At 35.8% G+C, this 23298-nt stretch overlaps 2 protein-coding genes across 3 annotated transcripts; one reads left to right on the top strand and one right to left on the bottom strand.

The window, feature by feature from the left end:
* The first annotated feature begins 7011 nt into the window (after positions 1 to 7011).
* On the top strand, positions 7012 to 11208 carry LOC125816731 (dicarboxylate transporter 2.1, chloroplastic-like). The gene is made up of 4 exons (XM_049496353.1): positions 7012 to 7942; positions 9074 to 9387; positions 10106 to 10554; positions 10854 to 11208. The coding sequence occupies exons 1-4, from the start codon at positions 7046 to 7048 to the stop codon at positions 10967 to 10969; spliced, it is 1776 nt and encodes a 591-aa protein (XP_049352310.1). The 5' UTR covers positions 7012 to 7045; the 3' UTR covers positions 10970 to 11208.
* Positions 11209 to 12357: 1149 nt separating this feature from the next.
* Positions 12358 to 23208, bottom strand: LOC125816730 (probable DNA helicase MCM9). Of its 2 annotated transcripts, XM_049496351.1 has the most exons (21): positions 22961 to 23208; positions 22761 to 22863; positions 22591 to 22690; positions 21626 to 21764; positions 21431 to 21497; positions 19865 to 20039; positions 19216 to 19315; positions 17622 to 17719; positions 17456 to 17521; positions 17159 to 17251; positions 16783 to 16899; positions 16022 to 16094; positions 15739 to 15805; positions 15440 to 15521; positions 15184 to 15305; positions 15029 to 15096; positions 13840 to 13949; positions 13713 to 13760; positions 13473 to 13625; positions 12864 to 12980; positions 12358 to 12657 (listed from the first exon to the last, which is right to left on the bottom strand). In XM_049496351.1, exons 1-20 carry the CDS (start codon positions 23077 to 23079, stop codon positions 12889 to 12891), a joined length of 1992 nt encoding a protein of 663 aa, XP_049352308.1. In that variant the 5' UTR covers positions 23080 to 23208; the 3' UTR covers positions 12358 to 12657; positions 12864 to 12888. The 2 variants fall into 2 exon arrangements, with proteins under 2 accessions (XP_049352308.1, XP_049352309.1); XM_049496352.1 differs by lacking the exon at positions 22961 to 23208 and having other exon boundaries at positions 21626 to 21688; positions 22761 to 22828.
* Between the last annotated feature and the right edge of the window lie 90 nt (positions 23209 to 23298).

Below are 23298 nucleotides of genomic sequence, written 5' to 3'. Positions count from 1 at the left end.
TGACTCAAGTAATAAATTTCGGATGAAATCAAATTAAAGAACATGAGAAATTACCAAAGAAAGGTAGTTGTGGGTGGTAAGTGAAAGTCAAGAAGGGGGGTGAATTAAAATTTCCTTCAGTCGACTTCCTACTCTGGTCAGTCGACTCACCTGCACGTTAGTAAAACAAATATACAGAGATAGTAAAAGCAGTAAATAAATGACACAAAGAGTTTATACTGGTTCGAAATATCGATGTGGTGCCTACTTCTAGTCCCCTTGGGTTACAAGAGTTTCCTTAAGAGCTTGTTGAGAACTTGTGTGTACAATTAAGAGCCTCGTCAGATATGCAAATTAGATCTTCTTCTTCGACACAACCTCTACTTGTATAACCTACACTTAGATCTTTTTCTTCTTTTTTTCAATTGTTCATCCAAGTGTGTACAAAGTTTTATGAAAGATAAAAGAAGATTACAATATAAGTTCAAGTGAAGTGCGTACTTCACAACTATGGCTAAGAGAGGTTTATATAGCTTTGGAGGACTTTGCTCTTTTACGGAAACCCAAGGGAGTTTGAATCAAGGATCTTTGATTGAGTTCTTGATTTTATTCTGATTGATTTGCTAAGTGATGTCCATATCAGATATGTGCATAAGCAAATCGATTTCTTTCTTTGTATGATGATCTTCTTGTGGTCTTGAATCTTGGTTGATCTTGTTATCTTGAATGCATCCCTTGATTTCGATTTCTTCTTTTGTAGTTTTGGATGTTGGTTGTTCTTTGCTATCTTGAATGTATCCCTTGACTGATGGAGTTTTGTATCTTCTGTTGATTTCCTTCATCCTAGGCAGATGCTAGAATTAATGCTTGGTCTTGGATATTTCTTGATTGATATGTTCCTTGAATGCTGGAATCTTGATTTATTTATTTTCCTTTTGTGTCTCGTACATCACATGGCTTTCCCTCTTGATGTAGTGTGTTTTGACTTCTTTCCTTTTTGATTTCTTTGCCTTGATTGATGATTTTGGCTATCTTGAATATATTTTGCATCCCTTGATTGATGAACATATTTTCTCCTTCTTTAGGTGTTATATTCTTGGCTCATCTTTTTCCTTCTTTGCCTGCAACAAGTCACAAGTCGGTTAAGTGTTTCATTATTAAAATTATTTGATTCTATTAGGCAAACAGTAAGTAATAAAAGAAAAAAAGAACATATAAAAGTTGATTTTGGAGATAGGGGAAGAGGAAAATAGAGAAGGAGATTACAAGGTTAGGACTTAACTCTCACTAGCAAGGTGAAAATTTATGTAATGACGATCAATCAACTAAACTACTAAGATTTTCAAAATTCTTTAATTAGTTAATTTTATGAATATTTTTATAAAAAAATTCTTTAAGATTAAAAAACCTAAATTACTTGCTGTAAAAAAACCAATCAAAATTTTCTGACTTAAAATTTCTCAGGTACTAAGAGCATGTATGGATGTATTTGTAGCCAAAAATTATAAGTTAAAATTTCTAATGTATGATTTTTGATTTATTTTTATTAATACTTAAAAAATATTTTTTTAATCTTAGACACATATTATAAATGCAACTTAAAAATTATTTTCCCAAACTCACAAAAAAAAAAAAAACACTGCAAAAGGCCAGTACTTACTTCCAAATCACATGATATACCAATCCCAAAACTTGAGCAAAGTTGTGCACATACCGCTCTTTCCATATTTCACTTTGTGAAATTATACCGTGAGTATGTTGTAATCAATATCCCTACTTGTTTTTTCTTTGAACATTTTCTTATCTATATTTCGTTATCAATTTCAAAGGGAAGTAATGAAACTCATGCATCCTAACTCCTAAATATTCGTATATATACAGGCTAAAGAAATTGAAAGGCCAAAAATAGTTGGTGGCCGTTGGTCCTCTTTGGTATTTGGGGTTGTTGACACTCAATTTTGACCCTCCCCGATAATAATTAGTTTTGAGCCTCTTAATTTTCAAACGATTTAGAATAATTACCTTTACAAAATTCAAATAGTTTCAAGGTTATTTTAAGTATTTCCAGTCGGTTTTTATAGTATTTCGAATAATAAATTTATATATTTCATATAATTATATACGTAATTAGTATATTTTATAAATGTTTGAAAATTATGTCGAAGATTTTTACTTTGTTGAAATAAATATCTTCTAGTTTGAATTATGGTTTTAATTTTCGGATTAATAAGTTTATATGTAAATCGAATAGTTTATGGTTAAGTTAATTATTTTATTTCGTTAAGATTAAAGAACTCACAAATTAGTTATATTAATTTGTCTTATATGAATTCTAGCCGAATCTTCTAAAATTAATTCTTTCGGCTACTTCTTTAATTTGTTGGCCAAATTGCTAATTGATTTTACTACTAATTTTGGCCAAAATCTAACGTTTCCTTTTAGGACACCTTAGTATTGGGCCTTTTTTTCAGATTTCCTAGACCCAATTCTTATTCCATTAACCCCAGCCCACCCCTTTAATTCCCAGATCTGGCCCACCTTTTAATTCCTCAAACCCAAAACAATAATAACAACAACGTACAATACCCTCCCTTCAGCCGTGAGCCGACCCAACTCTCAGCAGGCCCATTCCAATCCTCATATCCAACCCAATTCCAATTACTTTCCCAAAAGAACCCAACATACAACAGCAACACAGTACCAACAGGCCCCTGTAGCGTTTCTTCTTTGCAGCGAAGAAGCGTACACTCCAAACTCCAGAAAAAGTAGAAACCCAGAAACAGACGTGTACAACAGCACCCGTCCTTCCCCCTTTCCCCTTTCGGAATGAGTCAAAACCTCAAGAAAAAAAGGTGTTTAGCCGGAAGGGCAAAAGGTTTTGGAGTTTTGAATTTTGAATTTGGCCTTTTGAATCTGATTTTTTATCCCTTTCCCCCCAAAATCCGAACCCTAATTCTCCACTATAAATACCCTGTTCTTCTACAAGTTGAGGGGGGATTTTTTTAAAAGGGATTTTCTAGTGGAAGAACGTTAGAGAAAGGGAGGGGAAAATTATTTTTTGGAGCAAGAAAACAGAAAAAATAATTGAAGTAAAAGGACATACCAAATACATCTCAAGAACATTCTGTTCGGATTTCTTGGTTGCTGCTCAAGTCGGAACGTGCGTGGTGAAAGTTGTGATTTCCTTGCTCTTCGTTCACTGCACTTTGGAAGGTAATACTCGTTTTTTCGATTCAAGCATTTCGCTTTTAACATGTTGTTTGTTTGGTTCTCTACTATGTGAACTGTCTATATGTTAATATTCGGGATTGTTCTTGACTCACTGTCGATTACTAATCAGTCTGCATTTGGTTTGTTTGCTCAAAATGATTCTTCTCAATTTCTCTTTCGCTCAAAGTCGGATTGATTTCATTTTAATTTCCATACAAGTTTTCCCCTGCTAAGGTCCCTTTACTACAAAGCATGACCCCTCTTGTCGCTTATAACTTGTGCTCGAGTTTGGAGTCCTAAAAATTTAGTTTTTTTTTTCTAAAGATAGGTCGTGTAGGCCGAACTTCCTTTTTTTTTTGTGCGTCTCGACTGGTGCCAGTGTGGAGCGAATGGTGTCCTGTTTTTCTCCTTTATTTTTCCTTCTCTTCGTTGTGATGTTTGGTTGGGTTCATTTATTCTGATTTCGGTCTTGTTTGATACCTGCCCTTTTCAATTTCGGAATCTTGCTCGTTTTGGTTTTATACAGTTAAGCAAAGACCATGTATGAGAAGTTTATTGTTGCTTGTCCGTTTCCGATTTCTTAAAATCCAAAGTGTTGTGGTATGTTGATTGGTCAAGTCTCTAGGATCAAACATATGCCATGTAAAAGTTAGTTTGAGGTACAAATTTTATTTATTTAGCAGCGATTCATTAAAGATGTATTAACTTCAGATTTCTTTTAAAAAATGGTAGTAATATAAATCAACTTCCTAGCATTGCATATCATAGCATGTATTTATTTATAATTCGCATTAGTGAAGTTTGCTTTAATTTTCAAGCGTGTATTATTAATGTATCCTTGTAAAAATCTAAATGTGTCTGTCGGATCCCTATAGCCATTGGGTATGGAATTAACTTATTTTGTACTACTGATTGATCTAATTTCTTGGTTCCTCTAAATATTATATGCTTTCCTTGATCATCTTTGTATAACATTGATACAATGAACTAATCATATGCATCTTTGCCTTGTTTCTATTCTATGTATCTTGGTTGTACTGTACAGATTTAAAGTGTCCTCCATGACTAATTCTTATCTTGTTTTTTTTTGTGGGTTTTCTATGTTTGAATTCGCCTTGGGTCCTCATGGACTTCTCTACTCCCCTTTGTATTCCGATTTGGGCTGTAAAGGCCCAAACTTGCTCTTCTTGCTCGAGTTGGCCTCACTACCGGGTCAGCGAAATTGGCGTACAGGTTGAAAGCAGCAAGATGATGCTGGAAATTAAATTTTCAAGGTCCTAAAGGGTCAAAAACAGGCTGATATACCTTCCGTATACACTTGTATACAGTCGTAAAGTACAAATACGGTTTAAAAAATGGAAATACAGGTTGCAGGGGTCAAAACAGATTGTATACATCTGGTATACGGTTCAATATACAGGAAAATGGGCCAAAATATGACCCATATACAACAATATACTTTTGATGTATACACAGGTCTTTGGGGCGAAAATGGGCCTAAAGTCCAATAGATTTGGCCCAAATTCGGGCACCCTCTGTTATTGCCACTATTTATTTGTTCGTATTAACTCTCTAACCCTTTTTATGTGATTTGGTTTTAATTTAATTAATTCCCCAAAAGATGAACATTCTTTATGTTAGTTTATTTTAATACCATTCATTTTTTATCAACTCTCATGCTTTTATTGATATTTAGTCAAAACTTTATATTTTGTTTTCAATTCATTCAAAATAGTTTCTTGCTTTAATTAATCCGATTGGTTCAAGTTATTTTTAAAATGATTTAAAAAGATAAATTCTAATTAATCTAGTCTTTTTATTCTATTCACTTGCATCATAATTCAATTGTTTCACTTTGGATACTCTTCTATAAAAAATAAAATGAAATAAAACGTGTCATTTGTTTAACTATTTTTCTCAAAGCTAAACAAGCATCGTAAATCATCATTCTTATGTTAAAACATTTTTTCTTCTTTTCTAAAAACTAGTCAAAGTCATTTTAGTCAAATTGCCGGTCAACTGCAAGTTAGCGGGCATTTCGAGGGCCTAACACCTTCTCGGAATGCACATTGAACTTCGAACCCTTTTATTTTCAATCGATTTTATCTGTTTAAATCTTTTGAAAACCTTAAGTCTTTTTTTTCTTGATTTTTACTAAAAATTAAGTGGCGACTCTGTTCTTTTGAAAATTCGATTTCTCTTAAATCATAAGTTTAATCGATTTTTCGAAACTTAGTCATTTTTCTTTTATTTATCTTTTTGAGTAAAACAGGGGCAAACGAAAGGCCAATAATTAAGCCCAATACTCACTTCCAAATCACATGATATACCAATCCCAATCAACAATTCTATTGTGCACCAAGTCGACTTTCGATATTGTAGGTGCTATGATTTGGAAGTGGTGAATAAGGGTGATTCAGTTAGGAAAATTGGGCCTTGTAAAATGTTGGAGAATTTTATTTACAATCGCGTTGATTTAAACGGACCAAGGGTTAGAAGGAAGAGATTTATGCTTATTGTGATGCTTAGTATTCTATCTCTCATCTCTACTCTATAATATATCTGATTTCCTCATTCCCTTCTTATCTCTACTGTATAATATATATGTATGTTTAATGGTTATCAAATTTCATAAATGAGAAGAGAGGCAAATACGAGGGAGAGAAAAAGAGAGATTGATTTATCATATATAGTCGTAATAAAAAATAATAACAATTTTATCGGGTACTAAATAATTATAAAAGAATAAATGAAGCAATTAAATTTGAATAAGAATTGTGAGTTAAGTTTTGACCCGTATTTTAGTCCAAATTAGCCTAATCAATTTCAGCCCAAACGATCATTGACATGTTTATTTATTAACTCAGTTCATCTTGAGTTGTTCAAATTCAACTCAACTCATTCATTTGTCACCTCTAGATATGTGCATTATTGCTCATTTGAGAATATCCAATAATTTTTTTTATTTTTTTATTTTTTTATTTTTAATTGAGTATATCCAATAAAATTGAAACAATACAAAAAAATATAAAAATAGCATGTCTCTTGTGCAAAAATGACACAAACAAATTGAAAATGGTCTTTATATGTGCATTATTATTTCCCCTTTTCAGGTACTTAGTAAGAAAATAGAAAAAATAACTCTTAACAATAACTTAATATTCAAATTCGTGACATTAAATTTAATTGTGACCTTCCATTGAATTTCTTTTCGAAGTTTCACGTTGAAAGTTAATAAGAAAAATAAACTAAATACAATATAAAATTTATGGATGATGTCAATTAGTAGTTTTCTAAGTATATTTGGGAAAATTACATAAGTTTGTCCAAAATAAACAATAGTATTAAAATTGTTTATGCTAGCTTAATTCGATAAATTGATATTAGAATCAATGATTTATTGAGCGCTAACATGTTGCAACCATCAAGAGCTAGAAACATATCTAAAATGGTGTCATGAAATGAGTTGATATACTATCTTTACTCGTCTATGGATCAATTTTTTATCATTAGTCATAGTTTGAAGACGCACACATTTGAGAAACCTACCAGCTTGGAGTACCATAAATATTCAAATGAACATTACATTTTTGAACAAGAATATGAATCTTGGTGAAAGAAATTATACATGAGACGTAAGGGTGACTTTACCAATCTTTTTTTCTTCTTATTTTACTTTATTTACCCAATAAGTGAAGAATAAATAAAGAGTGTGGCCCTTACCCTCTCAAACGAACAAAACGATCTATTATGTGGCCATTGTAGTTTCCGCCACCCCAAAGGCCCCTCAAACATAAATTTTCCACATTTCATCTCTCTCTCTTTTCACTTCACTCTTTGCCGGAGAAAAAAAAAAATGGAGAGATTGGCACTTCACTCTCCATCTTCAGCCACCTCTGCCGCCGCAGCCGCCACCACATCCTTCTCTCCTCTCTCCTACCACCATCTCCGATCACGTTCCTCCGCCATTCCCGCAGCTGCTCTCCGTCCAGTTTCCTCCCTTCGATCATCTATTTCCGGTTCAAGATTCAATCTTTCCGGCCCAAGATTCAATCTTTCCGGCCCAAGATTCAATCTTTTTCATCCCAAACCTTTCCTTTTCAATCCCCTTTCAAAACCCACTTCAAGAAATCCACCGTCTCCCAAACCCATCACTGCTTCTTCATCCCCTGAATCAGATAAGATAGTAATTGTAGATGTAAAGCCCAAACCTCAGGGTGCGAAGCTCATTCCTTTGATTATTTCTGTTTCAATTGGTCTTATAGTCCGTTTCTTGGTTCCAAGACCACCTGAAGTTTCTCCTCAAGCATGGCAATTGCTCTCCATTTTCCTATCAACAATCGCTGGTTTGGTCCTCAGCCCATTGCCAGTAGGTGCATGGGCTTTTCTTGGACTTACAACCTCAGTTTTGACCAAAACTTTAACCTTTTCAAGCGCCTTTAGTGCCTTCACGAATGAAGTCATCTGGTTAATTGTGATTTCTTTCTTTTTCGCTCGTGGGTTTGTCAAGACTGGCTTAGGAGATCGAATTGCCACATACTTTGTTAAGTGGTTGGGGAAGAGTACTCTTGGTTTGTCATATGGATTGACCCTGGCTGAGGCTTTAATTGCACCTGCAATGCCCAGCACTACTGCAAGAGCTGGTGGCGTATTTTTGCCTATTATTAAGTCTCTCTCACTTTCAGCTGGAAGTAAGCCTGGTGATGCCTCCTCAAGGAAGCTAGGGTCTTACTTGATCCAATCTCAATTTCAGGTATGCCTTTGTTTTGCTTGCTATAGATGTGTGGTGTGTCACATAATTAGATGACTTTAATGAAATATAAAACATACTCTATGGATACATGAATTAGTACTTACCAAATGATCCTATTATTCAAGAATTCAATCTATATACACCAATGGTGAAAATAGTTTTTGTGCCATCAGGTTATTTAAAAGCCAAGTAGGTAACTGTCTAAGGTAACATTAAGTTTGTAACCTGCAAAATAAGGTTATTAGCATGCTAAAATAGGTTAAACTATTAAATTATATCCATAGGGTAATTTTTGAGAGATCTTTGTCTGAAGACTGGTATTTATCTTGAATTTGCAACAGAAGACATTATGCATTTGATCAAGTATTACTATCTTTTCAGTTGTGCATCTGTCTCTTTCAGGAATACATAACATATATGGGGTTAGAATTGCATATGAGGTGATCCCAGTCCTGCTAGTTTAGATGAGCAGTTTCCTTCAGTTGGATAAGCATATTGTTATGAAATTGTTCATTTTATAAGTTATAAGTCTAATAGTAGTAGTTCTGTGCTTAGCACCCAGGGGTATGACCTAGTGGCAATGAAGTGGAGAAGAACCATGAGGTCTCTAGTTCAAACCTTCGTAGAGACAAAAACACTAGATGAACTCTTCTAATATGCCTAAGCATTGGTGAGCAAAGCTATCAATACTTGTGATGGTGGCAGGTAGTAGGTACCTGATGTAATAGTTGAGTATAAGTCTGGCCGAGACATTTCATTTACTGTGCCAATCTCATTTAGCAATCGGATGTTAAAGTGCTTCATCAAAATCACATGCGTCAATGCTTTAATGTCTGTACTCCGTGTTTCTTTGAAATTATTTTATTTTATATCCAGTGAAAATTGTACAGTACAGATCTTTTTGTGCAAGCATCTCATTTTTAGCAGAAGAATATAATCAGTTATGCCCTCCGCCCTCCTTTTGTTCTTTTGGCTGTTTTAGCAACTTAGTTAACTATTTTGGTCTGGTACATGTGAATGCTATATTTTATGCAACAATAAAGTTTCTTGAAGATGTATTAGTTTGCATTGTTGTGCCATCTCTTTAGATGTCCATCTACTTACAGATTACTTTTTTGTGGTGCATGACAGTGTGCAGGTAACTCTAGTGCTCTTTTCCTAACTGCTGCAGCTCAAAATCTACTCTGCCTCAAACTAGCTGAGGAACTTGGGGTAGTAATCGCAAACCCATGGGTGTCTTGGTTCAAGGCTGCTAGTTTGCCTGCATTTATTTCTCTTTTGGCTACTCCATTCATCTTGTACAAGCTTTATCCTCCTGAAACCAAAGATACACCAGAAGCCCCCGCTATGGCAGCTAAAAAACTGGAACTTATGGGTCCTGTTACAAAAAATGAGTGGGTGATGATTGGCACAATGCTTCTTGCAGTGTCTCTGTGGGTTTTCGGGTAGGTATCAATTCACAATTGATGTTGATACCTGTAATTTCTATTTAGAACTTTTAAGTGTTGTGTGTGGCCTCTTTATGATGTTGATTTCAGGCAATAGAAAATTATTACAGGGTATAAAGTAGTGCATTTCTAGACAAAAAGAATGAGGCTACAGAGAGGCAATTGAGAGTCCGTAATAACTGTTACCCCCCTCTGTGTTTTGCGGATGATTTCTTTCTATTTTCACCAACATGCCTCAGTAAAACCACCATTCTTCTTGAAACCTTTCTTCTCAAGGGACCATTTGGATTTTCTTTGATCTGAGACTTCAAGAATTAGTCGCAAGTTTCTGCGTAGAAAGTTGAATAGGGAGATTCTTAAGAGACAGAATAAAGGGATAAGAGTTATTTTCCCAAGAGACTGCTTGAAAATTTTTATTGAGTGGAGTTGTTATTCCGACTTCAAAACCAACTTCTTGTGTTAGTGCATTTTAAAGAATGATTCATGTGGAGAGCTGTTTGGATTTACAGTGCCAGCAGGCTTGAGCAGCAGCTGTGGCAACTGTACCACCATTGTATTTAAAGCTCGTTCCTCACTAGAATATTCTTCCAAACCCCTCCTCTTTTCTTTCTAAAATATCTTATCATTGGTTACATTGTGTATGACTTATGTGTGGGCAGTGTGTTTATGATGGTCTTAATGTGTTTAATTTCTAAAACTTCTATGTTGTTCTCAGTGATGCTCTTGGAATTGCAAGCGTTGTTGCTGCAATGCTCGGCTTATCAATCCTCTTGCTATTGGGAGTGCTTGATTGGGATGACTGTTTAAGTGAAAAATCAGCATGGGATACTTTGGCTTGGTTTGCAGTCCTAGTTGGCATGGCTAGCCAGTTGACAAACCTTGGTATTGTTGGTTGGATGTCTAGTTGTGTAGCAAAATCCCTGCAGGCTTTATCGTTGAGCTGGCCAGCTGCATTTGGTGTTCTTCAAGCATCATACTTCTGTATCCACTACTTATTTGCAAGTCAAACAGGCCATGTGGGAGCGTTATACTCTGCATTCCTTGCTATGCATTTGGCATCTGGAGTGCCTGGTGTATTGGCAGCCCTGGCATTAGCTTACAACACTAATCTATTTGGTGCTTTGACACATTATAGCAGTGGTCAAGCTGCTGTCTATTTTGGAGGTATGTAGCTCTCTTGTTGGCTCTTTAATTGGTGCATTTAACTAATTCTGCTTGATCATATCTTCTGTCAAAATGGTTTTGTTATTTTGAGAAAAGCATCCTTAGTTACTTCTTCAGTGACCAGATGAAGTTGTTTATTCTTCATTTTCTGTTTGCTGATAAAAGATGAGCAAGTAATATTGGAATTAATTGGTAGATATATGACTAGTTGCATTTTAACCCCGTTGCTTGGGATAGTCTGTTTTCTTTCTCTATTTTTAGATCTTGGACTGATTATTGTTTTGTTACTTGTATGACAGCTGGTTATGTAGATCTTCCGGATGTCTTCAAAATGGGATTTGTAATGGCAGTCGTCAATGCTATTATATGGGGAGTCGTTGGGACATTTTGGTGGAAGTTTTTGGGTCTATACTGATTCTAGTTTCTGGCGCAAGTAGATTTTTTCCCATTTATACTTGCCCTTTGTGTTGTGGCATTTAAGCAACGACCTCGACATTATTGACTCCAACCTGAAGTACAATCTCTATATTAGTGTCAGCATTTCTCCATTGTAATATTCTTTAAAACACGCGAATGAAAAAAAAAAATGTATTTTTTGCAGTTTATTCATCATTAAGGAACGAATGTGAAATCAAAGTTATCTCCTTTCTGGGTACTAGTTGGATCTCTGTAACTACTGTCTGCTACATTTTGGTTCCTCCATCCACTTAACCATGGATCAGTTCACCTTTGCAGTTTGAGGCTTAGATGGCCGAACGGGGATGGCTTCTGCACTTAAAAATCTTTCTTTCCCCAACACTTCACGTCTTCACTATGGAAGATGATGAGGAAAGTGAAGTACAAAATGAGCTCTGGAAAACCGTAAGAAGTACAACAATTATCACACCTTATGGAAGGATCAAAATCTCTTCCATAACTCTAAATTTGTTACTCCAATGATCTTGCTACAATAAGAGGACAGAAACGAGCAGAGCTTGTCTAGCTGAGGATATGTATGCCTGGCTCAGCTCCTTGTCTTCACTGGTGTACCATCATATATATGCACGCACTATATATCATCCTTAACTTCTGAGTTCCATTCTTGACTCGATCCTTAAGAGAACAACATTCCCTCTTGAGGAAGAGAAAACAAAGACGCTTGGAAGGAAAGCTGATTTTGTACGTGTTAAGCAGCGATGTAGCAACCTCAAGAATGTTTATGTAGCAGATAACTGGCTTGAGGAGGAATATTTTGAAAGGAATGGAGTAGGGTAAGTTTTTGGGACTTAGGTAGTGTGATATAATGCATTGAGAGTTTGAGACTCACATTTCACAACATTTACTGACATTATTGCTAGAAGCAAATGACGATCCATTAGGTTCGGTGCAAGGACAAGTTCATAGAGGAATCGACATTTTTTTTTTAACGAAATGGACTTGTCATACATTACAATCTTATAGAAGCTAAAAAGTCTTATAAAAAATAGTACAAGTTTTGGACGCATCTATGCTAACCATGAAGATATGCTCCTTTTCATCTACAAAACACCTCCTATTTCTTCCTTACCAAACTGTTCAATCAAAATACATATAGGAATAGACATCCAAATCTTTGTCTCTTGCCAGTAATTAAAGTTCTATGGTAGCACAATAATCTCCTGAAACTGAGGCACCTCACCATACTCTATACATTGACAAAATCCACCAAGTAAAATTGCAATGAATTGATTCTGATGAGTCCTCACACAAAACATCTACTATTCAATATCTATCAAACTGAATACCCAGTACACCAAGAAAAGTGTATTTTTTCTATGATGGTAATGCCTGAGCCAGCTTGTGCGTGCCTTGGCTATTTCACCAGACACATGCAATCTCTCACCTTCGCAAGTATTGGGTAACTCGTTCACCAAGGCTTAAGCAGATGGGAAGAAAAGTGTGTTTCTCAACTTGATTGACAGCTATGAGAAGCAGTTGACAACTGAAATCTAGTGGAAAAGGATGACTACATATGTCAGTTAGTGTTTTATGTGCAAGAGTTCGGCAAAGACGTTGATGGAAAATCTTTTGATCGTTTGGGCTACAATGAGTGATGCCACACAATGTGAAGGAGGAACTGTCCACCTTTAGAAAACGAAGACAAGACAAAGGTCGTTAGGGATTGTTCAGTTAGCACTCATGTGGGTTGTGTGAAAAACACAGAAATAGGTGAGCTTTTGAAGGTATAGAGAATAATTTTGTATATTTTGTTAAATAGCCTCATAGTCCTTATTTCTTTTTTTCTGCATCATGAGAGAGAGAGAGAGAGAATCAGCAGTCATTCTATTTACCTGTTCTTAGAATAAAGATTGAACTTTATCTGCATATTGATCCTCCAGTACTGATTACTTCAGGGAATTCGTCTTGGAGATGCAGCCTCTCAAGGATCAGTCTTTCTTGTTTGGCATCTATGTCTTGTCAAGAATAACATATGATATGCAAAAAGAAATGAATATTAACCATCCACATTTAGAGGGCCAATTGCTTGAATTAATAACCCAACTATACTATAGATGAAACAGAGAACAAACTTCTTGCTGAGTAACACCCAAACATAACACCACTAAACAAGTAGATTAGAAATAGATTTACTGAAATACCATCAGGCAGATTATGGAACAAGGGTAACTTAATACACAAATTAACAAGAAGAAAACAAGTTTACTGTTTACACAAATACTTTCTATTCATTTTCTGTGTAGCTTGGATGTTGTGACTATAGTTCAGATGCACAAAATTTACTAGATTCTCAACATAGAAATATATTTCAGCAACTTTTCCAGTAGCGACTGAATAAACTCGCATAGGAATGCATACAATTTTGTTAGATGAACTCAATTTCATAGATTTCTGCATCACAATTCATATGCATGCAAATAAATAAGATGCCATTAGGATACATTCTTGGTCAGGATTTTCCGCAAAATTGGAGTGCAATGCGTTCCCCATGCTGTCCACTATAGCTGAGGTAGTCATGGATGACTCAATGCATAAGATGGCAGTGATGGCATCCAATCTCCTGACCTCATTTCTAAACATCAATCTTGCATGTGCTGTAATATTGCCATATTGGTTTCTTTAGAATCAGTGACAAATAGAATTAGGGCCAAGCCAGGAAAAAGCTAGAGTCAATAATTCACCCTGGGCAAGTCTTATCAGACTCTCCAGCATGCGCACAGTTGTTCTTGCTGTAGATATTCACAGTTGTTAAGTGCATAGCCATGGAACAATTAGAATATTTAGTGACAATGATGATGTTTAATGGACCTGCATTTTGAGTTGCAGATCTTCTTTGCAGTTGGTAATAGCTTGAGATAACCTTTTCTGCCTCCTTTGTGAGGACTGGTCTAAAGTATCTCTTCACAAATTGGATGTACCTACAAGATGTGATCAGAAGACATCACACTGCCATCTCCTCAACAGAATGTGATGAAGTAATTGCTGCTGAAGATTCTCTTGTGTTGGAGTTAACACGGTAACAAAATGGTATGACACAAATAGAATTAGAATTAGATCTTTTTCCTAGTGTCATGTGGATTTCCTTTATACTGATCTGTTTTGATATGTTGTGCTCACCATCTAGCTTTGTAGCAACTTACAGGACACAGCTGTTCAGGAGCCCAAGGAAGTATTATGATTGAACTGATTATCTAACTAGCAACCAAAGTCCACTGTCTCACATAACATGAAAGTCTCTTTGACAATTCAGATTCTCAAAAATCAGTGCTACTAGAAAGGCTAAGAATATGAATTTAAACTTACTATTTTGGCTCCAAAATTACTTTTTTGTTTACTCATACATGCATATCAATTGGGAACCTTCCAGTTTTAAGCGCTTTTAAGAAAATTCATAAAAAAGGTCATTCCCTAAAAAACCTATCTCCCAAGCTTGTCAAATAAGAATTATCAAACTAGAGTACACTGCCAGATTTTTGGCCATGTTTATGAATGAAAATACGTTACTTGATCAACAACAAAAAAGAGTTGTCAAGCTAAAAAAGCTTTGCAGAATTAAGAAACGCAAAAAGAGAGAAAGTTCTTTGCATGTTGCTATATGAAACTAAGTCTTGCATACCAGCTTCTAGTCTTCTACAATAGGAAAAGATAAACCATAGAGTAGCGAATCATCCAAATTGGAAAAGGAGGGGGGGACTAAACTAATACTATTGGTTTAAAAGGTAACAATGTCGATAATCATATTTAGGGACTTATCCCATCTTGTTCAGTTTCAACGTTATTAATGTGCAAAAGCATGTGTAATCCCTTACTCTTCATGACAATCCAATATTCATAGTTAGGAACTTATCTTGTCTGAGTCTTTATATATAGAAGCAGTTAGCAGTCTAGCCAAAGTGGCGTTCTCTATCTATGGAGTAATAGATAAGTAAACAATTATTTGCGGATGAGTACATATCATGTATATCAGAATCCAGATGGTTGTCAGGAAGTATTTTACCTTCTGAGCATTGAAAGTGGCCAGATAGTCCCTAGATCCTCTTCATAATTGTGGTTCTTGGTTTCTGCCTGTCAATCACATAAGAGAATTTTCATCCAGCTAATTTACCCTTCATGACAAATGGTAATGTATTCACATTGTTTTAGATTCATCACCTCAGCAAGAATGTGTGAAGAAACAACAGCATCCCAGTCTGGGTTTTTGGTGTCTAATAGAACTAGGACTATGTCAAATCTGCTCAGCAGCGGGCCAGAGAGTGTCGTATTAACAGATAAAGCTAGTTTTAGTTAAGAACATAGAAAACTAATGAGATGGGCAGCAAAGCATTTAACATGCCTGATGGAGATTCTAGCTTGCAAGAAGGTTAAAGGCAAAAGAATAAAAGAAATAGGACATCAAAAGCAAAGATACGCTGCTCAGGATCATAATGCCCCTTGGGGTTAGTTGCTCCAAAGACAATTGTCCTTGTACTGAGAGTTGTCACAAGACCAGCCTAGAGATTAACCATGTCATCAAGGATCACAAAAGGATTCATTTAATTAAGAACAATAGAACAGTAGATATTGCGGGGAAAAGAATGTGACAGGAAAAGAATTTAGAGAACATCCAGAAATCATGACCTTGCCAATCATGCATGTATTGACTTTACCAAAAAAACGTATTGACTTTACCAATAAAAAAAAGTTCAGGTTCTTCAAATAATGATATACCTTTGCAACACTTATAGTCTGCTGCTCCATTGCCTCATGGATGGTTGCTCTGTCATGCTCTCTCATGCTGCCAAACAAACCTTGACGAGTCAAACATCAAATGAATTGTCTATGATAACATTATTGGCTATTTTTGCCGCAGAAAATAATCATTAAATCATTTGAATCAACAACCTCATATAACCCTAACTAAGGTGCAGACTGTACTTTACGCCACACCAGTTTTATCAAAACAAGGAGAAACTGAACAAATCAACATAAGACTTCAATGATGCAGCTATACCTGTCAAACTCATCAATGCAACAGAGACCACCATCTGCTAATACAAGGGCACCAGCTTCTAACATCCACTCTCCTGAAAATATAGCTTGTCTTTACAAATGATGATCAAAGAACTTTACATATAGGTCAAAAGAGTATCAAGAATTAAGTGCATGTTTGGTTCGCATTATGGGGAGGCACTCAGATAAGTTGTCCCCTCATATTGTTCCTGGATGTAAGAGGTACAACAGTATTGAGTATCCCACACCTCCTTCATTTGAACATATTATTTAATTAATGTTAGTAGGGCGCTAGTACTAATCTCAGAAGCGGGGTCACATCAGCAAGACTATTATACCTTTTAAATCATTTGGGATTTGAACCTGAGACCTCATGTTATCAACCCACTTCATTGACCAATGTGCCAAACCCTTGGGAGCCTAATTGCAACTTTAGAATTTCATTTTTAATAAAAGCAAGATTCGTAACACTTGTGTTTATTTCTTGCACATCTCAAGAAAATTCAATAGGAAGGAGGAGCAAACTTTCACCCTCCTTTTCCATGTGAAAAACAAACAAGTTTAAAGAACTCAACCACATTATCGTGGAAGCTGGCACAGGTCTCTGTGCGAGAGGGCCCTTAACTCTGCCTCTGTGTGAGTGTTGCGACAGAAACACAGACAGTTCCCCACATCAATATGACCAAAGCAAATAGATAGAGACAGCTCCAAAATTTCAACACTACGGATATTAGCAAGTAACAAGGTAAGGGAACAATCTACCTCCATCTTTAACTGCGGTTACAGTCAATCCAGCGCTAGTGCTTCCCAACCCAGTCGTAATGACAGATCTATTGCTCAATTTAGCAGCAAACTTCAGAAACTGTGACTTCCCAGTGCCTGACAGGATAAGCAAGAAACCATATTGTCTCACTTGTCACAACTTTCCAACATTCAAATGGATATAACACTCCATAAAATTGACACCACAACCGTGCAGGAAGGTGAAATCAAGTATACCAGCTGTTATGCAGCACATTAGCACTAAACACAATTAAATGAGAGCTGCAAGTACTGAAAAATCTCTAAGATAACCATTTACCTACAAAGTAGATATTCTAATCTTGATTCAAAGCATTTTAATATTACAATTCATTACCAGGATCACCAACGAGAAGCAAATGAGACTCTCCTCTAACTTTTGTTCCAGAAGCATCAACATGTTGGACACCTCCAATAAGCGTCAATGCCACTACATTGAACTCAAAGTTGGTCATTGGCCAAATGGTAAAGAAAGTATCCATACTGTTTGGACACATAGAACTCAAAGGGGTTACTTTTCACGATGCACAGTTGCTGACAGAAAACTAAAAAAGTAACACAAACTCTTTATAATACAACTAACATTTAGATATGTGACATCAACTGAAAAGGAGACACTGGCAGGGGAAAATACCTGCAAGCTTAACAGTGAAAAGCCCAAAGACCTGTGGGCAAATACCTTGTAGAATCGCATTCCTACCTGTGTTTAGGGATGAAGAGAATAGAAAGAAAAGCAGGTCTGAGTCCCAAGTACTTTTAGCAAGTAATCAAAAATTAGTACCAGTTGACAGAATTTTTACCCTTTAAAGGGGTATCTTTGAATTCAGTCCAAAACTGCTTGAATTTCAGAACAGCATCATCGGGGATATCTATTTCTGACTTCAGCTCATTCATTCTCCTGAAGATACATTATAGGTACTATGTGAATAAAAAGGCAGTTAACTTTATGAGGAAGTCAGAGAAATGTATTACCTCCACCAAGCAGTGGGGGAGACAAAAGGTGGTAGGTCAACAAGGCCTCTCACCCCAAAGTTTTGGAAGGTATATCTTGCTTCTTGTATGTGTTTGACATATTTAGAAAGATAAACTGTATGTCTGTACCTGTTACTTCTATACAAAAACAATTTTATTTTTGTTGTATATCTCTTCTGAGTTTAAATCCTTATTTGGCAATACCTCCTTGGATATAAGATTCATTAAGTTCTACAAACATCACCATGCTATTTTAGCTTTGGAAGATGACAAATTGAATCAATGATATTGTATATTTATTCACTTATCAATCAAAAGGAAAGAAACACTATAACTAGAACCTGAAGGATGATCACTTTTCCAGTAACAAAACCAGTGAAAAAATCAAAGGCAATTCTTTATACTCTGAGCCCATCATTGGGACTCCTGCATAATATCAAATACCAAGGCATTATAGAAATGGATTCCTTGCTCGTGGTTATATGATGAAGAATAGAACTTCTCAAAATCGCAATCTGAAGATTATCGTGGATGAGACTGCTGATCTAGTAGGGAATGCTAAATTAGCTACAATGAGGAGTGGGCCTATTTTATACAGTAGGCTATATCAATTGCCTAGTGGGATTAAAGGAGCTTATTTGCTAGACAAGATGCAATTACCTAGCATAAGGATAAGATACGACAAAGCCAACTTTTTTGTAAGTTAATTTGTATAGTCTCTAGATATGCGGGAATATAAAGCAGTGGCATGCTTAAACATTCCCCTTTTGCAAGGATTGCTTGACAATCGTTGATGTATATTTGGGGTTAAGGCGAAGTCCCCTTTTGTTGTGCTCCTACATAATTTATATATACATCATCAGGATTGCAATCCTGGAATTTTATTTTATTTTAAAAAGGCCAACTACATACTCTCACTCACAGTCTTCATCCCATCAACCCCATGCTTTAGAGTATGAAATAGCTGTATCTACTGACCGATGAGAAAAAATTTACATCACCGAAACGGATGTTAAATAGAGGAAACAAAAGAAACGGTGATTTGCTTCTGTTTAACCCAATTATAAACCAGCCCAATTGATGAGACATCAAGCGGTATCTAACATTTCAAGTGGCACTTTCTGCATTCATTTTCAAATTAAACTGACAAGGATTGAAGGCAAAAAAGAAAAAAGAGTGACTTTGAGCTAGCCATGGTTTAGCGGGTTGCTCTGATACACTAAACAACAGCCTAATACTTCAGGACAAATCAAAGATGTGTACTTCCAAACAAGAGCAAAAATTTGTATAAAATACCAATAATTAATTCATAGGTTCTGCACAAATAATTGAATCCTTGCACTGTTTGGGTTTGACTTGTGGTTGTATGAAATATATTGAATTCATTCTTAAAATGAACTCAGCGAAGTACTCCTCTGTTACCTTACATGGTTGGCAATTAGTACCGGATCAAGGTCACAGCGAACGTCTTTTAAATCAGTGGACCATTTGGCAGTTAAGATCCCAGTAACAATCACATCATCTGACAACATTAAACATGGCAGTAACTTAAGGACAAGATAGAAAATGTCTATCAAGCCTATCAATGAAAAAGAGAAGGAAAAGAGAGAATTGGGTCTCAATATGGTAGAAGGTGAATTTACATACTATAAAGCAGAATATGATACAAAAAAGCAGATTGACACAAGAAAACTACTTCAATACTAAAAGTTTGACCTATTAAAGTTTCAAAATTCAAAACAAATTTTAAAACTTTGACCATGATGATCTCAAACAAATGTTTAGAAACTTTCAATTCTAAAATTTGTGGCAAAGAGGGTGCTTGACATGGCTTACATCAATAAATTTTGTTTTATAAAACGTGACTGATAAATGTCCTAAATGAGCCCTAAACAGTGATCCTTCTGAACCATGTAGATGAGATCAGGACAAGCTTTCTAGGATGGAGGGGCTAAATCTTTGTGGTGTCACTGTATCAGAGCATAAGATGATTCAGTACACCCCATAGTAAAGCTAGCAAGGGACAGCTTGTTAGAAAACTTCAAACAATCTAGTTTTAAGAAAGTAGTACCTCCAGCTTTAACCATGTCAACAAGATCATCCTTCAGAATGACAGGAACGGAGCGAGGAATAGCCCCAACACCCAATACCTGGGTACTTTCTTGAATTTTAATCTCCTGATAATCATGACAGATCTTATTGTCTTCTACAAGCTGAAAACTTGTGCTTTCACAAATTACAGACCTCTGTAAAAGAACTTGAAGAGATCAATGATTTTCTTACAAGCAGATAGTTTTACAAAAATCAGAAGCCAAACCAGATGAAAGTTATTGCAAACCAACATGGTAGAATGGGAGGCAGAGCTTCAAGATTGTTTAATAAAGTAAAACAACACAGAATATATAATTTATGAGGCAGTTTGGATTTTACTGTTACCACTTACCAGCAGTGTTATCAGAGTCGAAAAGCACAGAAAAATGTCAAGTGTCTGTTGGGGCTTTAAACACGAAGCACAATTAAAGTGCACACTATAGTAAAGAAAAAAGTAAGGAGAAGATAACATAGTCATTTTTATTGTGTTGCCTCTATTTTTCAACATTACGTGAAATGATCTAATAATTTCAAATATGGGATGATACCATATAAACTCAATTTATGGACATATTTAGTTTCTAACTTTAACTTTATTTTAATTCTCAAACTTGCATATTTAGTTAAACCGTTTTTTTTTTCAAAACAGTGCCAAAAAGTAATGCTTAAAGGGAACCTGACTATACATAAGTTAGTATCTTGCAGCTTATGTGAACATCACCTCATAAACTTTTGCCCTCAAATATTTATTCCATTTTTAGATGCTAGCCTGCACTAAGCTCCCATTATACACAGGATCCCACAAAGGGCAGGACCAGCTCTGTTCACCTGGACTAATACACAAGGAGTTCTACTACAGCCCAAAATTACACTCCAAAACATCATGGCTGAATTTGTTGTCAGTCATCTAGTTTCTTAAAATAAAACGTGGCAGAAATTCATCTCTATTTCTTGATGAATACCTTGTATCAAACAAAAGCCTCAATCAAATCAATTAACATGGTTGAGTATGTTAAGTTCCAAAATTCAGTAAGCATATTTAGTTTCTAAGAATTCAATATGCTAATAATTTGTTATTTGTTAGAATTAATTAAGGAATAAATGCAATTTTATTCCATTCTAATTAGTTTGAAATGTTTTGCAGTATTGCTTACTTACATTCAAATATGCTCTTACAATTTTGATATTTGTGATATCTTAACCAGGAAACTGAAAAACAAAAATACAATTGTTAAACAAGCTGACAGAAAAAGGTGTTGAGTGCAATCTCATTACATGCCAAAAGAAACATTCGCTTTTCTCAAAGCAAAAGGTAACTAGCAAACCAAAAACAAGAATCTAGCAGGAATCCACATAGACCCTACTCTTGTGAAATAAGGCTTACGTGAAAGGTTAATGCATACCGATGTGCAGGAAAATGAAGAGAAGATTAGAAAGAGCTCTTCTTCCATGAGCAATAAAATGGAGATAAAAATCAATTAGCAAAATCAGAGTATTGTTTGCGTGTTTGTCCAAACAAACAAATAAGAATGAGTTGGAAGCAGACCTGCGAGGGACAAAAAATTGGTTTTGGAATTGAATTCCTTGTTTCCACCTCCGGGTAAACCTTGAACCTACATAAATTTTCCTTCTTAGCCGATGATCTATTAGGGTAGATAGGTAACAACTTGACCATGTAATCTTGCCGTAAGACTAGATAGAATATTTTTATACGGCCAGTTCAAAGGCACACAAGAACAACCTGTGCTTACATCGCCGACACTCATATATCCTTTCCCCTTCAATCATCTTCACTGCTCCAGACCTGATCACAGTCCCTTTTATAGTAAGAAGAATCCCACGATGCTTCACCCTAACACGGCCAATGCTGGGAAAAGTTTCTAAAACATAACAAAAAGAGACCAAGTTTGATATTACAGGATATACTTAAAACTACACTACACTGAACTCTGAAGCATGATATAGCAAGGGTAGCGGGGGTGTATGACATGGAAAGTAGAATATGCAAGAAATAGCTAAAGGAATACTAGTAATATGTACTTTTGGTGGTCAGGGCATGTGCATTTAACTTGTGAACCTTGTAGAAATTCCTGAATTGGGAACATAAACAGTAGGATTTTACTTTTATACACCGATAGTATAAAATTTATTTACGCTATCATGCTGTTTGGAAGCCTATTACAAGTACTGTAAATGTATTCAACACATCAGAGAGATACTTCAAAATCCCGATCAATGATGGGTTTTTATATATAAAGTAAGAGACTAACATTGCAGTGGGCATCAAGAAGATGCCAAATTACAGAAGCAGTAAACTGTTAGCTCCAGTACAATAAAGGCATAGATTCTTGATAGTCTCTATCAAGTTGTTTAAAAGCCAACTACAAGCAATTGTCTATAGTAAGCACGAGGTGGAAAATACAATATGTAACCTTTGAAGCAGCTTAAACTACACTGATAGAGTATAGAAGAATCATTCAACTATTTGTCCATATATCTTAAATACAACAATAAGAAAGCCAAGAAACATAAAAGGAATCAAGAAAGCAACCAAACAAAAAAGATCAAGAAACCAACCAAGAGAGCCAAGAAACATAAAAGGAATCAAGAAAGCAACCAAACAAAAAAGATCAAGAAACCAACAAAGAAAGCCAAGAAACATAAAAGGAATCAAGAAAGCAACCAAAAAAAGATCAAGAAACCAACCAGGGCATTCAAGAGGAGAACCACTGATATTAATACGAACATGTACGTTGTCCTTAACACTTGCGTTTTCACATTGTTTAAGATCAGCCAAAATAACTTTCTACACAAAGCCAAAGAACAATTAGTATCTTTGTACCATTACTGTACATAATTTTCGAAGAGGTAAATACCTGAGCCCAAACGGCAGCTTCATTAAAAAGCGGTAAATACTCGGTGGGTTTAGCGAAAATGAACTGAGAAAGGGCTGGATTGTCATCCATTATCTCTGCAAAACTGTTCCACAAAAAAAAAAGAGTTGGAATGTAAGGAGAATTGGAGCCAAGGAGGATTTTGTGCTTGTGGATTCAAGGAGCAGTGGAGTGTTTCATACTCGACATATACGGAATAGTGAAGTCGAGGATCAGTAGCCAGAATGATGGAGCTAAGCTGCTCGGAGTGTTGGCTTAACAAATACGCCGCCAGCTCTTTGCTGTGAACGTTGCCCTCCATCAGATTTTTCCGACGTCGGAAGGGCTTTGCTCTGTCACCGTCGCCGGCGTATTTAAGGGTACCGAATTAATTGGGGCCACCGAGTTTTGGGCGGGAAAGATTGGACGCACTGTTACAGGGTACCGAATTAATTCCTTTCTTTTTTTTGTCGGCCGTAAGGAGCGCTTTATACTACTAGTCTACTACTATGGTTTCAATTTGTATGTCTACTTTCCTTTT

Source organism: Solanum verrucosum, unplaced genomic scaffold (genome assembly GCF_900185275.1).
Source record: "Solanum verrucosum unplaced genomic scaffold, falcon-dt-bn FXZP01000261.1, whole genome shotgun sequence".
In the NCBI taxonomy this organism is placed as follows: Eukaryota; Viridiplantae; Streptophyta; class Magnoliopsida; order Solanales; family Solanaceae; genus Solanum; species Solanum verrucosum.
Note: the sequence above shows the minus strand (reverse complement) of the source record. Positions and strands in the feature narration are given on the sequence as shown.

Excerpts from the sequence above, each read along its gene's own strand:
- LOC125816731 (XM_049496353.1), top strand. The coding sequence starts at position 7,046 with ATGGAGAGATTGGCACTTCACTCTCCATCTTCAGCCACCTCTGCCGCC. Across the intron at positions 9,388-10,105 it reads GTGTCTCTGTGGGTTTTCGG|TGATGCTCTTGGAATTGCAA; the intron begins GTAGGTATCAAT and ends TGTTGTTCTCAG. Across the intron at positions 10,555-10,853 it reads AGCTGCTGTCTATTTTGGAG|CTGGTTATGTAGATCTTCCG; the intron begins GTATGTAGCTCT and ends CTTGTATGACAG.
- LOC125816730 (XM_049496351.1), bottom strand. The coding sequence starts at position 23,079 with ATGGAGGGCAACGTTCACAGCAAAGAGCTGGCGGCGTATTTGTTAAGC. Across the intron at positions 19,316-19,864 it reads TGACATGGTTAAAGCTGGAG|ATGATGTGATTGTTACTGGG; the intron begins GTACTACTTTCT and ends TAATGTTGTCAG. Across the intron at positions 13,950-15,028 it reads CCACTTTCAATGCTCAGAAG|GTACATCCAATTTGTGAAGA; the intron begins GTAAAATACTTC and ends CACATCTTGTAG.